At 40.9% G+C, this 16030-nt stretch overlaps 2 protein-coding genes across 2 annotated transcripts; one reads left to right on the forward strand and one right to left on the reverse strand.

Annotated features, from left to right (window-relative positions):
• Positions 1–625: 625 nt before the first annotated feature.
• Positions 626–4335, reverse strand: LOC126727413 (uncharacterized). Its single transcript, XM_050433085.1, has 3 exons — positions 4075–4335; positions 986–1749; positions 626–870 (listed from the first exon to the last, which is right to left on the reverse strand). The coding sequence occupies exons 1-3, from the start codon at positions 4226–4228 to the stop codon at positions 820–822; spliced, it is 969 nt and encodes a 322-aa protein (XP_050289042.1). The 5' UTR covers positions 4229–4335; the 3' UTR covers positions 626–819.
• A 2026-nt stretch (positions 4336–6361) lies between these two features.
• Positions 6362–7465, forward strand: LOC126728838 (uncharacterized). Its single transcript, XM_050434600.1, has one exon. The coding sequence runs from the start codon at positions 6362–6364 to the stop codon at positions 7463–7465; it is 1104 nt and encodes a 367-aa protein (XP_050290557.1).
• The last annotated feature ends 8565 nt before the right edge of the window (positions 7466–16030 follow it).

Here is a 16030-nt window from a genome sequence, read left to right on the forward strand (position 1 = left end):
CATGTAAACATGTAGAAACTTAGCACATAAACATGGAAGAACATGAATCCAAGCATATAAGCATGTGAAGACGAGGATCTAACCATATAGCATGGAAATAAACACATAGACACATAGACCCAAGCAAGGCATAACCATAGACATGATATCAAACATGTGAACATGTAACCCTAACATCAACATAGAGCAAAAAGGGGCACAAAGCATAGGAAAACATGGCATAAGGTATAAAACATATAGATTTAAACATATAAGCATGTAAGGATGTAGATCTAAGCATGAAACATGGCAAAAAGCACAAAAAGCATGGAGATTTGGGCTAGAAACACAAATAAAGCAAGCAACATGCTAAAGAAAATAATAAATCATGTTATTCAAGCAAAAATAGCAAGATAAATGCTAGAAAAAGATTTAGAAGGTTAGGGGTGTGAACGGTAGCTAGAAAGTTACATCCACACCCCTAAACCCCAAATTCAAGATGTAGAACCAAGGAGAAGAAGATTGCATATAAGAACAATACCTTGTATTTTTGGTGAAGAGAGAAGAATCAAGAAACTTTGATGTGTTTTTTGTGTTTGGAAGAGAGGAGAAGTGTGTAGAAAACATCCAGGCAGAGAGCATACCCCAAGAAAGCAATCCTTCAATTTTCCAACATATAAATATATCATGGTTTTGTAGTTACCTTCTGAAAGTATGCAAATGGTTTCAGTTTACATTTACGTGCATTCTTGTAGACATTTGTTTGATCAATTATGCATTTGTGAGGTGTTTTGGCTGCTCGAGGTAAAAGGGTAATAAAAATAGCAGTAGCTCGATCCATTAGGCGATCAAACCGTTCCCCATAATTTTGCTTACGTGTAACCCTAGCACCTGCAAAAGGCTTCAAGATATGAGAATATTGAGCAGAAAAAATGAATGGCGCCATTAGAACATCTAGCCAAAGGCATTGAAAAAAAGAAAAAGAAAAAAGAATGAATTAAATAACCTTCATTTGATCCAAAATAAGGTTTGTCCTGAGCAAAACATAACGCTTCTCGGGGTGCTCCTTCACCCATTTTTCTGCCCATGTAGTCTTGCCTGAAGCTGGTAAACCAACCATCATAATCAGTTCACAATCACTTGGCTTAGAGAAAGTAGGGCCCATCATTGCATTGCCATCCTCAAGAGCAGAAGCCCAAGGTTTGTAACCTTCTTCAGGAATGAGTCCCTCTTCAACACTAAATTGCAACTCTACTACAACATTTTTCAACAAAATATGGGGAAAAGGTGCTGATTCCCACTGTAACTTTCTCGTTGGAGAGTCCACCACTCCTAGACCCTTTGGACCAGCATTAAATTGCCTTGCAATGCCCAACCATTTCCCATTCTTGGAGAAACCAATGCAAGCCAATGGTTTGTCTTCAAGATTAACAGCACACACAATCGTATCTCTAATCCCAAACTTTTCACCATAATCTATAAATTTCCTTGCACTAGAAAATTTTCCTAAGCCCCCAAACCCGAAGCTGTGTTCAGTTTCCCCAAGGTTCCCCACATTATCATCCCCTCTAGAACTGCCTACACGGCAAACGTGATGCTGGTCAGGGGCAATGTCCTCCATATCAACTGGCTGCACTGAAATAATTTTGCAACCAAAACAGTATCTCCCTCGAGTTATTCCAACATTCGCAAGAACACCAGACCAGCAATAAGAAAACCCCTGCTCATAAAGTGCAGATCCTTGGAGACCATTGCCTTCAATATTGAAATCTAGAGACAGGGTAAAAATTCAAGTCAGCAATCATACAATTCTAAAATGCATTTGTTTTGATCTTAGGTTTATCCATACAAATACATACATATACAACCACAAGCATTCAAAAGAAATGGTCATTTCTAAGTGGTGCTTAAATACCCAACCTACTTCTTAGGTTTATGACACTGAAAATACCTATGCTTTACCACAATAAATCTCAACAGACACCTATGATAACACATTTGGAAAAGGAGAGGCTTCAAGCACCTCAATTCCATGGAATAATTCAAATCTAGAAAAGCAACCTAGACTAGAAGTAGGAAGAACAATTACTGGACACTGCTTAGGCTAGAAAATACAACAAAAGCCTATATGAGACAACCTGGAGCAGATTGGTAATTAATGGACACTGCTTAGCCTATAGAAAATACAACTCATGTACCTTGTTTTTCATCAGCCTAGTGAATGATTCCATAGCTATTACAAAAGATAAGGAGAGATTGGATTCCCTTACCTAAGCCCTTTGCCACCTTTAAAGTGCCCCATCAAGACAATTGGGAACCTTGAATTACTAATGCATTTTCTTACCCTTTTAAAAAATCTAGGAGGAAACCCAGATGCACATAGGCACATCAATATAAATTCCAATCCACTAAGTCAAATGCTTTCCTAAAGTCAGCCTTGATTGCACATCTTCTAGGCCCTTTACTCCTTTGATAATTCTTCACTAATTCATGAGCTAGTAGAAAATTTACTGCAATGCTCCTTCCTTTAATAAAAGCTGTTTGGTTTGCTTTTTTCAACATCTCAAGATAGTCCCTCAACCTTTTATATATCACATTGCAATATGCAATGAATATAAATTTTGTTGCTGTGGTAGGATTAGGGACCTCAGGGATCAATGAAAGGATAGTGGAATTCACCTCTTTCAACAGCTTTACCAGTCATGAAGAAAGATTTGATGGCAACAATAACATCATCCTTCGCAATATGCCAAGACTTCTTAAGGAGTAAGGCAGTGAAGCAATCAAGACCAGGTGCCTTTTCATTGCCCAGGTAAAGTAAAGGCAGCTATATTTCATGATCAGTCACATCCTGTTGCATCCTTGCCTTCATATCATCAGGCAATTGATCTTGGAATAGAGTGGAGACTTTATTAACCATCAGATCTACATTGATTTCAGTAGGAGAGCCAAGCAGATCTTGGTGGTACTCAACCATCATCTGCTTGATTTTAGATGGTTCATCTACCCTTATTCTAACAACATTCCTTGCTTACCGTGCTTTCACCAAATTATAAAAGAAAGAATTGTTTTGACCCCAAGGTTAAGCTATCCATTCCTTGAATTCTGTTTAAGGAAAACCTATTCAGCGTTGCTAATTGTGAGAAACTCATGAAGATATTGCTGCACAATATTGGATACCCTGACCAAATATGAGCATTGCATCAATTTAGCTTCACAAGCTTCAAGGTTAGCTCTAGCCAATTCCACTCATTGAAAAATCCCACAATTAATATCCTTATAAACACCCTTAAGCTTTGCCTTGATAGACTTCAGCTTCCTATAAAATATGAACATAGGGGTACCCCTTTCCCCCATAACCCAAGCTTCCATTACCCAATCAATAAAATCCCAATGCTCACACAAGAAATTAAAATAACTCGAAGGGTTTAGGGCCAAAATTCTTCTTGTTGTACCAAGAGCCTTGCACCTCAACTAGCACGTGTTTTTAACGAAAACGTCCTAGGGTTCAACAACCACTCCTTATTTAACAACAAATTGCTCAAACCTACACACACAACCACTCCTTATTTATCATCACCCTATCCAACTTCTTTGCAAATAAAACCCTTATCTTCCCTTCGGTTAGTCCATGTGAAAAAAAAAAACACCAAACAACAAGATGATCCTCAATTTCCACATTGGTGAAATTCCACTTCAAATCCAGTAACCATATTTCCTCCAAACTTCTCCCCGGGACTCCTCACAACATCGAAACCACCAGCAAGCATCCACAAAGAATTTACCAACAATGTTCTCAAAAGATTCCAAATTTTGCTACAATATCCTCCTTTTCACCCCCCATCATTGGATTTGAAAGTAGAGTTACTAGGGTTAGGCATAAAGGACTTAAATTCTACTTCAAATTATTAGAGCAACAACAAAAAGAGTAAATCTTTGTTTCTATCACTGACTAAGGCTTTGTTTGTTGTTGTTATATATACATACTAGAAGAAAATTGGTAATATATAGCAAAATTAAGCAAATTTAGCAAATATTTAAGAAAACTCAAACCCTATCGAACAAAACAGAGTTACAAGAAAGAAAAGAAAATACCTAAGTTGCAGTCAGCAGGGTTGAGCACCACGCGCTCTGTAGGCTTTGATTCCTTCGCTGCTTCGTGATCATCTTCTACGAGAACCTTTGTCTTCTTCGCTGCTTCGTTTTCATCTTGTTCGAGAATTTTGCGTTTCTCGGTGGAGGAAGCCATTGAGGATTGAAATTTCAGAGAGCGATACTGATTAGAGAGAGACAGAGAGAGCGCGAAATAAAAATGGACGAGAAAAAAGTGTAATTTTTTGTGCTGTGTAAGCTGTACTTATAGAGTGAAAAATGCTCACTCTAACCGACGTAAAGGTCTGAGCTGGGCTGGGCTGGGCGTAATATACTGATTCATTCATTTCTTCGTTTAAAAGAGTGGGCATTAAGCTTAGCGGCTAGATGGGCTTTATTTTGGGTTCATAAAATGTAGTTTTAACTTTTAATAAATTTAAAGTATTTTTTTTTGACGAAAATGAATTTTTGGTCTCTATATTTTTTATCATTTTTTAATGTGGTCTCTAAATTGATTTTGCTCCTAAATCAGTCCCTGATTTTTTAGAATCGTTTTTAAAATAGACCTTACTGTCAACCCAGTTACGGAAAAAGCTGAGGTAGCAAACAGCGTGTCCTACTTGCTGACATGACACTAACGTGGATATTAAAATATTATTAAAAAAAACTTATTTGGCATTTTTGAAATGCCACATAGATTTAAATTAATAAAAAATTAAAACAAAAATCCAGGTCATAAATTTTAAAATTGATGGTGTACTGAAAATGCACAAGTTCTATTTCATCCACATGGGTCGTCCGTGAGAAAATATTGGAGAGATGGGACGCGTGAAACATGCTCGTCCCTAATAACCTCGTCTGTGTTTAATAAGGGACAGACGTAACCTCGTCCGTCCTTAATAACAGACGGATGAGACCATTGGGCCCTGATCATATTGAGCTTTTGACGAGCGTGATTCTCACCAAGACGTAAGGGGCGAATTATACCATGACAACCCAAGGCCTCCACTAACCGTTATGGAAGGTCCAAATGAGGTAACTTCCATAATAGTTATGGAACTTACCTCCGAACCTTCTGGACTCCTCGATGATAGGAACGGTTATTAAAACAAGTAACCATTTCATGTACACTATATAAGCATTCCCTTACGAAGAGGTAATCCATTCAGACACTTTTTCTCAGAAATTACTTCCTTTTTACAGTGAATTACAAATCTACTGACTTGATCATCGAAGGACTTTTGGCCGGTCCCCTCTGACTTAGTATTTGTTTTCAGGATCAAGCCCTAAAATCATCAACGCCCGAGACCTTCAACCAACTGATATTTCCAAGGAACTATCAGTTGGCGCTGTCTGTGGGAAAGGAGATTGTTTTGCAGTTTTCTTTTCAGTGACAAAAGGTTGGATGGTTCGGACTATATTGAGGGCTACTAGCCTAGGCCATCAGGGAAGCAGAGACGCTTCAAGCAACCCCCATCGCGATCGTCAATCTGCACCGGTCATACAGACTTCATCTGTCCAACATGTGCAATCTATGGTGGCTGCAATGGTGGAGTTAACTCGCCAAAACCAAGAGTTGAGAATGGAGATTAATCTGAGAAGGCAGACACGTGAGGAAAATGAAGGAGGAGGACAAACACAGAGTCATGATGATAGAGAAAATACTGAAATTGGAAGTCAGTTAAGAGGCACCACTTCAAGAACGGTACCACACTTGAAAGAAGAGATGGACCAAATGAAGAAAGTCATGGAAGAAATGAAAGAGAACATGAGAAGGGCGAATCCTATAGAAGATTTGGTCCACAGAACTGATTCCCCCCTTCACGGCTTCCATCAATGGTCACCCTTTACCATCAAAGTTCAAGTTGCCTTCTTTGGATTCGTATGATGGAACGCGTGACCCTTTTGATCGTATTGCTACTTTCAAGACAACAATGCACCTTCAAGGGGCCCCTGATGAAATCATGCGTAAAGCCTTCCCTACCACCCTTAAAGGTTCGACACGAGTCTGGTTCAGCAAAATACCCCTGAATTCAGTAAGTTCTTTTGAAGAGTTGAGCGAGTTGTTTGTTAATAATTTCATTAGGGGATAAAGACACAAGCATTCCTCATCCAGCTTGCTAACCATAGAACAAGGAGAGAATGAGAGCCTGTGGTCATTCATCACTCGTTTCAACAGAGAAGCCCTAAACGTGGACGAGGTAGATGACAAGCTTTTGTTGCGGCCTTCCATAATGGGGTGAATTCGGACTTATTCATACATAAACTCTATGAAAAAGAGCCTCAATCCATGGTCGAACTTGTCCATTCGGCCCAAAATTTTATGAACACAGAAGATGCGATCATTGCTAAGAAGAGGAAGAGATCTGAGAGAATAGAAGTAAACCCCAATCATCATTCTGAGCAAGGCTCACGTCCAAAGAAGGGATGGATGGAAGAAAGGAAAGACCGAGATAATAAGAAGCAGCCTAGCTCTTCAGCATGGAATCAACAGTATACCCCCTTGAACACGCCACTTGAACAAGTCCTTATGCAAATCAAGGATGATCCTTCCTTGAAGTGGCTGGAGAAAATGAAGAGAGATCCCAATAAGCACAATAGGAATAAGTATTGTCGCTTCCATAGGGATCATGGGCATGATACAGACGAGTGTTTTGATTTAAAGCAGCAGATTGAGAATCTCATAAGGCAAGGGAAGTTGAGGAATTTCCTTGGACGAGACCACAAGGACAAGAAATTGAAAGGGAAGATGGAAGAATCATTGCAGCAATCGCTCGAAGAAATAAGAGTCATCATAAGGGGAAATTCGACAGGCCAGTCGTCCAAGTCAAAGAAAGCCTACTTGAAGGTAGTGCAGAGCGTCCAACTTTCTGGACGATCACCAAGGGCAAGGTCCACGGACGAGCAGGTGATCACTTTCACGGACGAAGACGCTGAGAGAATTCACCACCCTCACGATGATGCCATCGTCATCACCTTGCTTATTGTCGACTACACAACTAGAAGAGTGCTAGTGGACAACGGAAGCTCTGCAGACATTTTATATTATCCAGCTTTTCAGCAGATGAGATTAAGACGAGACCAGCTCCGTCCAGTGAACTCCCCCCTGGTAGGTTTTGGTGGAATGAAGGTACAGACTGTGGGTACTATTTCATTATCAGTGGTAGTGGGAGCGTACCCGCGACAAATCACCAAGGATGTGAACTTCCTTGTGGTAGATTGTTCATCATCCTACAATGCCATAATTGGAAGGCCAACTTTAAATAGTTGGAAGGCTGTTACATCTACCTACCACCTATCAGTCAAGTTTTCGACAGAACACGGAGTAGGACAAGTACAAGGAGACCAACTAGCAGCAAGAGAATGTTACCTGGCCATGTTGGCTATGGACTAACAAGCTTAGACCATGAATATTGAAGAAAAGAGAGTTGTGGCAGAGCCCACCAAGGTATTGGAAGATATTTCCTTGGATGAAAATAACCCTGAGAGGTGTACCAGGATTGGAGCAAATTTAGAAGAGAAGATTAAGAAGGACCTCGTCCAGTTTTTGAAGAAAAATATTGATGTGTTTGCTTGGAGTCATGAGGACATGTCGGGTATAGATCCTAGTGTCATCACCCACCATCTAAATGTATGTCCTTCCTTCAAGCTAGTGCGACAACAGAAAAGGGTGTTTGCCCCTGAGAGAGATAATGCTATTAAACACGAAGTTCAGAAGTTGATGGCGGCGAAGTTTATACGAGAAGTGTACTATCCAGATTGGTTGGCCAATGTAGTAATGGTCAAAAAGGCGAACGGCAAGTGGAGGATGTGTGTAGATTTTACTGATCTAAACAAGGCTTGCCCTAAGGATAGCTATCCATTGCCACGCATTGATCAACTGGTGGATTCTACCGCAGGCCACAAATTACTTAGTTTTATGGATGCTTTCTCAGGATACAACCAAATAAGGATGGACGAGGCCGACCAGGAGAAGACATCCTTTGTTACTAGTCAAGGCTTATTCTATTATGAAGCAATGCCCTTTGGCTTGAAAAACGCTGGAGCAATATACCAACGACTGGTCAACCACATGTTCCGTCCTCAGATTGGACGAAATGTAGAAGTCTATGTGGATGACATGTTGGTGAAAAGCCTGGACGAGGGAAAACATCTGGACGACTTGCAAGAGACCTTTAATACACTCAGGCGGTACAGTATGAAGTTGAATCCCAACAAGTGCGCTTTTAGAGTAGCGTCAGGAAAATTTCTTGGATTCATGGTTTCACACAGAGGGATCGAGGCAAACTCGGAAAAGATTAAAGCAATTCTAGATATGAAGCCTCCGCAAAGTATCAAAGAAGTCCAGTCTCTTACTGGGCGAGTTGCTGCCCTCAACAGGTTTGTTTCTAAAGCTACTGACAAGTTTTTACCATTTTTCAAGGTTCTAAAGAAAGCATTTGAGTGGACAGACGAGTGCCAAAGAGCCTTTCTAAACTTGAAGACGTACCTCGTTACGGCTCCATTGCTGAGTCCGTTCGTGATGGGGGAAGAGCTGTTTTTATACCTGGAGTGACCCCGCATGCCGTGAGCTCAGCATTGATAAGAGAGGAAGGAAAAGTACAAAAGCCAGTGTACTATACTAGCAGGGCATTGAGGGGAGCGGAAGGACGATATCCGCTAATAGAAAAGCTAGCTTTTGCATTTATCACGGCTTCCAGGAAGCTGAGGCACTACTTTCAAGCCCATGTAATCAATGTTATGACAGACCACTCACTTAAGAAAGCCATGAACAAGTTGGAAGCCGTTGGACGATTGATCCAGTGGGCTGTTGAACTCAGTGAGTTTGACATCCGATACCAACCAAGGCATGCTATAAAGGCTCAGACCTTGGCAAACTTTATTGCAAAGTTCACACCAAGCTGCGATGACGTAGAAGGAATAGAAGACAGTAAAAAATGGGTCGTCAATGTGGATGGCTCGTCCACGCAACATGCAAGAGGAATAGGAGTGGTTTTACAATCCCCTAAAGGAGATAAGTTGAAGCATAAGATCTGTCTGCAATACCAAGCAACCAATAATGAAGTTGAGTATGAAGCCCTCCTTAAAGGGTTGGAACTGGCTAAGTCTGTGGAAGTGAAGTCAATACTCGTCCTGGGAGATTCTTAGCTAGTCATGGGCCAAATAAATGGGACATATGAGGCAAAGGAAGGACGAATGAAAAAATACTTAGAAAAAGTGTTACGGCTTGTGAAGAAATTCAAGGAAGCTAACTTCGTTCAAATCCCAAGGGAGGAGAACATGGAAGTAGATACTTTAGTGAAGGAAGCCTCAGCAAATGAGTCCATGGATGAAGTTGATGAGGTTCAGTACATGCCAAGTATAGATATCCCAGAAGTACAACAGGTAGAGAGCAGAGGAAATTGGATAAGCCCGATTGTATCATACCTGAAAGACGGACGACTTCCAGAAGAGAAAGATGAGGCTAGAAAGTTGAAAGTAAGATCAACCAGGTACGTTCTTATGGACGAAGTTCTATATAGAAGAGGTTTTTCTCAGCCTTATCTTAGATGCTTGGCTCCGGACGAGGCGAACTACGTGTTGAGAGATGTTCATGAAGGAGCGTGTGGCAATCACTCAGGAGCCAAGTCACTCGTCCACAAGGTCATCTGTGTGGGATATTATTGGCCAAATATGCAAGCTGATGCTAAAGCATTTGTCAAGGTCTGCGACCAATGCCAACGGTTTAGCAACGTCCCCAGGCAACCATCAGAGTACCTCACCCCGATGATGGCACCGTGGCCCTTTACACAATGGAGACTAGACATTTTGGGTCCCTTCCCATTGGGCAGAAGGCAGATGAAGTTCCTAGTGGTGGGCATTGATTATTTCACCAAGTGGGTGGAAGCCTAACCGTTAACAAATATCACACAACAGAATGTTAAAAATTTCGTGTGGAAGAACATTGTGTGTTGGTTTGGAGTGCCCAGAGTATTGGTGTCTGACAACGGACGACAATTTGACAATGCACTTTTCAGGGACTTTTGTGCACACTTCGGAATTCAAAATCATTATTCCTCTCCCGCCCATCTCCAAGCCAACGGTCAGGCTGAAGTTGCAAACCAATCCTTGTTGAAAATCATCAAGACTCAGCTTAAGGGGGCAAAGAGAGTATGGCCAGATGAGTTACCAGGTGTTCTATTGGCGTACAGGACGACAGTGAGAACCCCTACGGGGGAAACTCCTTTCAAGCTAGCCTATGGAAGCGAAGCAGTCATACCTGCAGAAATGCATATGGCCAATCACAGGGTGATGATGTATCAAGATAAGGATAATGAGGAGCAACTTCGTTTGAACCTTGATCTAATAGACGAGGAAAGGACAGACGTAGAGTACAAGACAACAAAGTACAAAAACCTCATGGCTAGGCAATATGACGCAATGGTAAAACCAAGGCGGTTCAACATAGGAGATCTCATCTTAAAGAGGGTTTCCTTAGCAACCAAGAACCCGGCTCATGGGAAACTAGGACCAAATTGGGAAGGCCCCTATAGAGTTATCAATTGTAAAAGACAAGGATCCTACTACTTGGAGGCCCTAGACGGGAGGAAATTGGAGCATCCTTGGAATGTTGAGTACCTGAGGAGGTATTACCAATAAAATGCCAGCCTGGATGAGCATAATTCCGAAAAAGCTTGGAGACCATTTATCTACTTGTCTATCTACATAAGGAGCTTGTTTATATACATATTTTTAGTATTGCTTTGTTATTATTATGTTGAAGTTATGGACGAAGTTATGGTTTGGCTTGTATTTATTTCCTTATAAGGCATTAGCTTCTGTAGCGCATGCCTCGTCTATGAACAATATTTATGCTATGTACATAATGTTGTGTGAATTCCTGATTTTCATACTACTTTTGTTCGATTTAACCCATAAGAAGGCTGAAAAGCCCAAGACGAGAAAATTCTCTGGACGCGGAGATGTAATCTCAATAAGCTTTCCTAAGGGTAAAGCAAAAGCAAGTTTGTCCAAGTAAAGGACGAGGTAAAAGCCTTAGCTTCCCTGAACAAAACAGCAAGTTCAGAGGATTTTTTATATAACGGACGAGGCAAAGCATAATGCATGTCCAACCCATGGACGAGGAAATGCATAAGCATATGTGATTAAGACGCCTACTAGAACAATCCAATCTATGGACGAGTGAAAAGTTGCGTCTAATCTTCATTAAAGGTGAAAATCAGCTAAGTTTAAGGACGAGTAATGCTGATAATCACCATTTCACAAAGATGAGTTATACTTGTGAAATTAAAAGTATGACAAGAAAATGTATGTACAACAAGGAATTACTTCTATGGATGAGTAAAAATTTGAAGCTAAAATCAAAAAGAGCTCTCGTCCATGCAATAGTAAAAAAGAAAATAAAGCAATTGTTTAAGGGCGGACAACCAACGTCCAAACACCTTTACAAAAATAATTGTTCAGTAGCTCGTCTTAAAACCATGGACGAGCTTAATGTACTTGAATTACATTTGTAAAAAAAAAAAAGTTGTAAAGTACGAGAAACTTCAACGCTTAAATTTTGTCTTTAGGCAGAAGGGGCATTATCCTTAGGTTCGTCCTGAGGAGGAAGGGTGCTAGCATCGTCTTCAATATTAACGTCCTCTGAGCTCGTCTGGATGAGGGAACTTGTAGCAGCACCAAGGTTGAGCTTTATAGAGTTGAAGTCAAGGCTAGGGAAGTTCTCAATGGCATCTAGCCTGAAGTCTTCAAACCCAGCTGCATAGTTCTTGTCTAGCAGATCAGTGAATTGCTCAGACACTTGAAACTCTGCAACTGTGTCTCCCTTGGCCTTTTCAAGAAGGGCGCTTATCTTGTTGTTCCTCTTCTGGAAATGGTCAAGACGAGTGTCCTTCTCGAGGGCGTCGATCCTTAGCTCTTCATTAAGGTTCCGTAGCTCCTTTACCTTGTCTTTAGCCTTAGCAGCCACTTCAGCCCACTTCTTGCTCTCGTCCTTCACCTCCTTGATCCTCTTCTCCAGCAGGATCCTTGTCTTGTCTAGATCAGTTGCCTGCCTGGACGCAGCAATGAACTTGGACATTTCCTACAAGGATCAAGATTTGGTTAAAACCAAACAAATACATATTTCTGCATCGTTGACAAAGACGAGACATATATAAATTTTTTTTAACTTACCTTGAAGAGATCATGAACACCAGAGTGCTCAAAATCTTTCAAGGACATGTTGTAACAAGCTGTCACATCCGCGTTCGTCACCGCCGCTGTGAACCTCTCCCAGGCCAGGTCCTCGTTCCCAAGAAGGTGTTGAGGAACTTCTTTAGAAGGCTGAGACGAGGTGGGTGCGTGGACTGTGGACGGGATCTTCTTAGACGAAGGATCCTTGGGCTCCGAGTCAAGTATCTGTATTGGGGACTCTTGTTCAGGGACGAGAGGAATGGATTGGACGTCTTGAGACTTGGACGACTTGTGTTTTTTCTCCCTACCACGCCTACTTGGGAGATCACCCAAGTCAACCCTTGATGATATATTTTTTCGTTTTTCGCCTGCTGGTGGACGAGACTGGGATTGCACCCCCTGCTTAACTACCTCGTCCACCTCCTCCTTATCTTTGTTTCCCTTCATCGTCGCCATTCCTAAAAGGAAGGACGTCAATTATAGTAATAGACGAATAAAAGGGAGGAGAGAAAGAGAAAACTTACGTCTACGGACGATAATCTCATGTGCAAGAGCTTCAACAGAAGGGTCAGGGCCTAAACCCCAGGTGGCAAGGCGCCGAAGACTAACTAAAGAATGAAAGGTCTTGTCAGTGTATAGACGAGCTTTTTGAACATGTTCAATATGAAATCTACTCAAATAAGGTCGTCTAACACCTATAACAAAAAGAGAGACGAAAGAAGAAGAGTTAGAATTTTTAAACAACTACAAATGAGAATGAAGACAATAAATGGTAAAGTCAGAACGACAATACCTTTAGGACGAAGGTTCCCTAACTCCCCTGTGTAAGGAGGAAATGAGTCCCTGTTAACCTCAATAGGGCGTCCAGCCCAAAAACCTGAGACGAAGAAGAACTCCGTCTTCTAGTTCCTATCTGAGGTGACTAAAGATTTTATTAATCTATAATCTTTCCCTCTGGCTGTGAACTGATAAAAGTTAAGGGATTGGTTAATTTCGGAGGGTTTATAACAATAAAGGAACTCGTCCACGGTAAGAGGACCGTCCCCCTTAAACACCTCCCTCCACAAAACTTGCATGGAGATGACTAATCTCCATGTGTTGGGATTAAACTGACAAATTCCTAAACCTAGCCTAGTCAATAATTCTCTAGCAAAAGAGTTTAGAGGTAACCTAAGCCCCCCAAGAAGATAGGCCTCATAAATACCTATTCTAAAACGAGGTTGACAACACCATTCTCCATGGACGGCTAACCTAGGGTTAAGCTCGTCGGGGATTTGATACCATTTCCTAAGTAAACCTAACCTCCTATCGTCCATCTTTGAGGCTACTCCTATGGCACAACTGTAAACCACCTCAACCTCGTCTTGGACAGTGGACGAGGGAGCACTCGTACCAGCCTTAGAGCCAAATTCAGATCTCGTCCTGAGCCCCTCTGAATAACTTCCAAAGGAACCCCAGGGACGTCAGACTCATACTCGTCTGTAGTATTCCCCTCGCCACTACTATCACTATCACTAACATTGCTATCGCTTGAACCACTAAAACTGCTAGGGTCGCTGTATTCGTCTATAGCCTTATCCATACTATCGCTAGATGAGGACAACACAATCTCAGACATTTTTAAGAAAGCTTAAAAAACTAAAGACGAGGATAAAGAAAATACCTGGATCTAGAACGAGGGAAGGCTATAGACGCAGGAAACTTCTAGATGAAGATCTAGGACGAGGAAAGACGAGGAAGGAAATTTTAGAAATGAGAAGGGTAATGGGGGAATTCTACTATTTATATACAATAAAGCCTGACACCTGAAACGACACAACAAATCCACAAGATGTGTGGCACGCTCCTTGGTCAATTGAATCGATGTGATTTACAATCAATGAAATCATGACACGTATCATACCAATCCATTAACAATATACATGTCTAGAGAAAGGTCAAGCCATACATTTCCCTGGACGACCCATGGACAAGGGGGCAACTGATGGTGTATTGAAAATGCACAAGTCCTATTTCATCCACATGGGTCGTCCATGAGAAAAGATTGGAGAGATGGGACGCATGAAACATGCTCGTTTCTAATAACCTCGTCCGTGTTTAATAAAGGACAGATGTAACCTCGTCCGTCCTTAATAACAGACGGACGAGACCATTGGCCCTGATCATATTGAGCTTTTGACGAGCGTGATTCTCACCAAGACGTAAGGGGTGAATTATACCATGACAACCCAAGGCCTCCACTAACCGTTATGGAAGGTCCAAATGAGGTAACTTCCATAACAGTTATGGAACTTACCTCCGAACCTTCTGGGCTTCTCGATGATAGGAACGGTTATTAAAACAAGTAACCATTTCATGTACACTATATAAGCATTCCCTTATGAAGAGGTAATTCATTCAGACACTTTTTCTCAGAAATTACTTCCTTTTTATAGTGAATTAAAAATCCACTGACTTGATCATCGGAGGACTTTTGGCCGATCCCCTTTGACTTAGTATTTGTTTTCAGGATCAAGCCCTAAAATCATCAGCGCCCGAGACCTTCAACCTACTGATTTCCAAGGAACTATCAAAAATAAATAAATAAGTAAACATTAATTTAATTAAATTAAGAAAAAAAAAGCTTTTTCAGTTTAAAAAATTGAGTTCCTATCCAAAAAAAAAAAAAAAAATCTATTTTTTTTTATTATATAATCTTAAATCTAATTTTTGGGTTAATTGGGAAAAGTAACAGCCACAAATCCATCGGAATCTGCCACAAATCCAAATCACCCACCAATCCAAAATAACAAACCCATTCTTACCCACACAAACCCAATGGAGAAAACAATAAACTCATCCTTACCCACACAAACACATCGAAGCAAACCACCTCCACCCAAATCCTCTGCCACAACTGCCGATCTACATCAAAACCCATAGCTTACAGCCTCCATGCTACCACGACCCACCATCACGCCACAACCATCGGGCCACCAACGCGCCACAACCTAGCAGAAACCTCAGCCACAGAACCCATAACACACCTAACCCACAACCCGCAACCCATATGCCACAAAGACCCATGGCCATGCCACCACCACAATCTAATCGATTGATGATTCGTTGAAGCAAGATGACCCAAACAAAACACCAACACTGCTGGAGCTTCGGTCAATCACGGATCCAAACGAAACCCAGATTTAAACTGAAAAAGCTTTTTTTTTTTTTTTTTTTTAATTTAATTAAATTAATGTTTGGAGCCGTCGAATTTTTGGCTTCCCTAGAGAATCCGAATCCTGGAGAAACCGAGTTTTTGGGTTTTTTGGAGTTTTTGAGTTTCTGGGTTTCTTGAAGCAGTCAAGCTTTTGGGTTTGGAGCCACTGAGTTTTTGGGTTTCCTAGAGAATCCAAAAATAGCTCTCTCAATGGAGGCAGTGGAGTCGGTTAGGGTGGTGAGTCGATTTGGGTGGCGAGTGTGCTGTGTTGTGCTGGAGATATGGATTTGGGGTTTGGTTGAGATTTGGGTTTGAGGTTTGGTTCTTTACTCTGGAGATTGATTATGGGGAAGAACACAAAGAACAAGAACATGTTTAGAAAAAATACAGAAAGGAATTAAAAAAAAAAAGACATTCAATTAATTTATTTTGTTTTAATGTATTTATTAAATTAATGTTTATTTATTTATTTATTTTAAAATTTCCAACCTGGATTTTGTTTTAATTTTTTATTAATTTAAATTTGACGTGGCATTTCAAAAATGCCAAATAAGTTTTTTTTAATAATATTTTAATATCTACGTCAGC

This window comes from Quercus robur, chromosome 5 (genome assembly GCF_932294415.1).
Source record: "Quercus robur chromosome 5, dhQueRobu3.1, whole genome shotgun sequence".
Lineage (NCBI taxonomy): Eukaryota > Viridiplantae > Streptophyta > Magnoliopsida > Fagales > Fagaceae > Quercus > Quercus robur.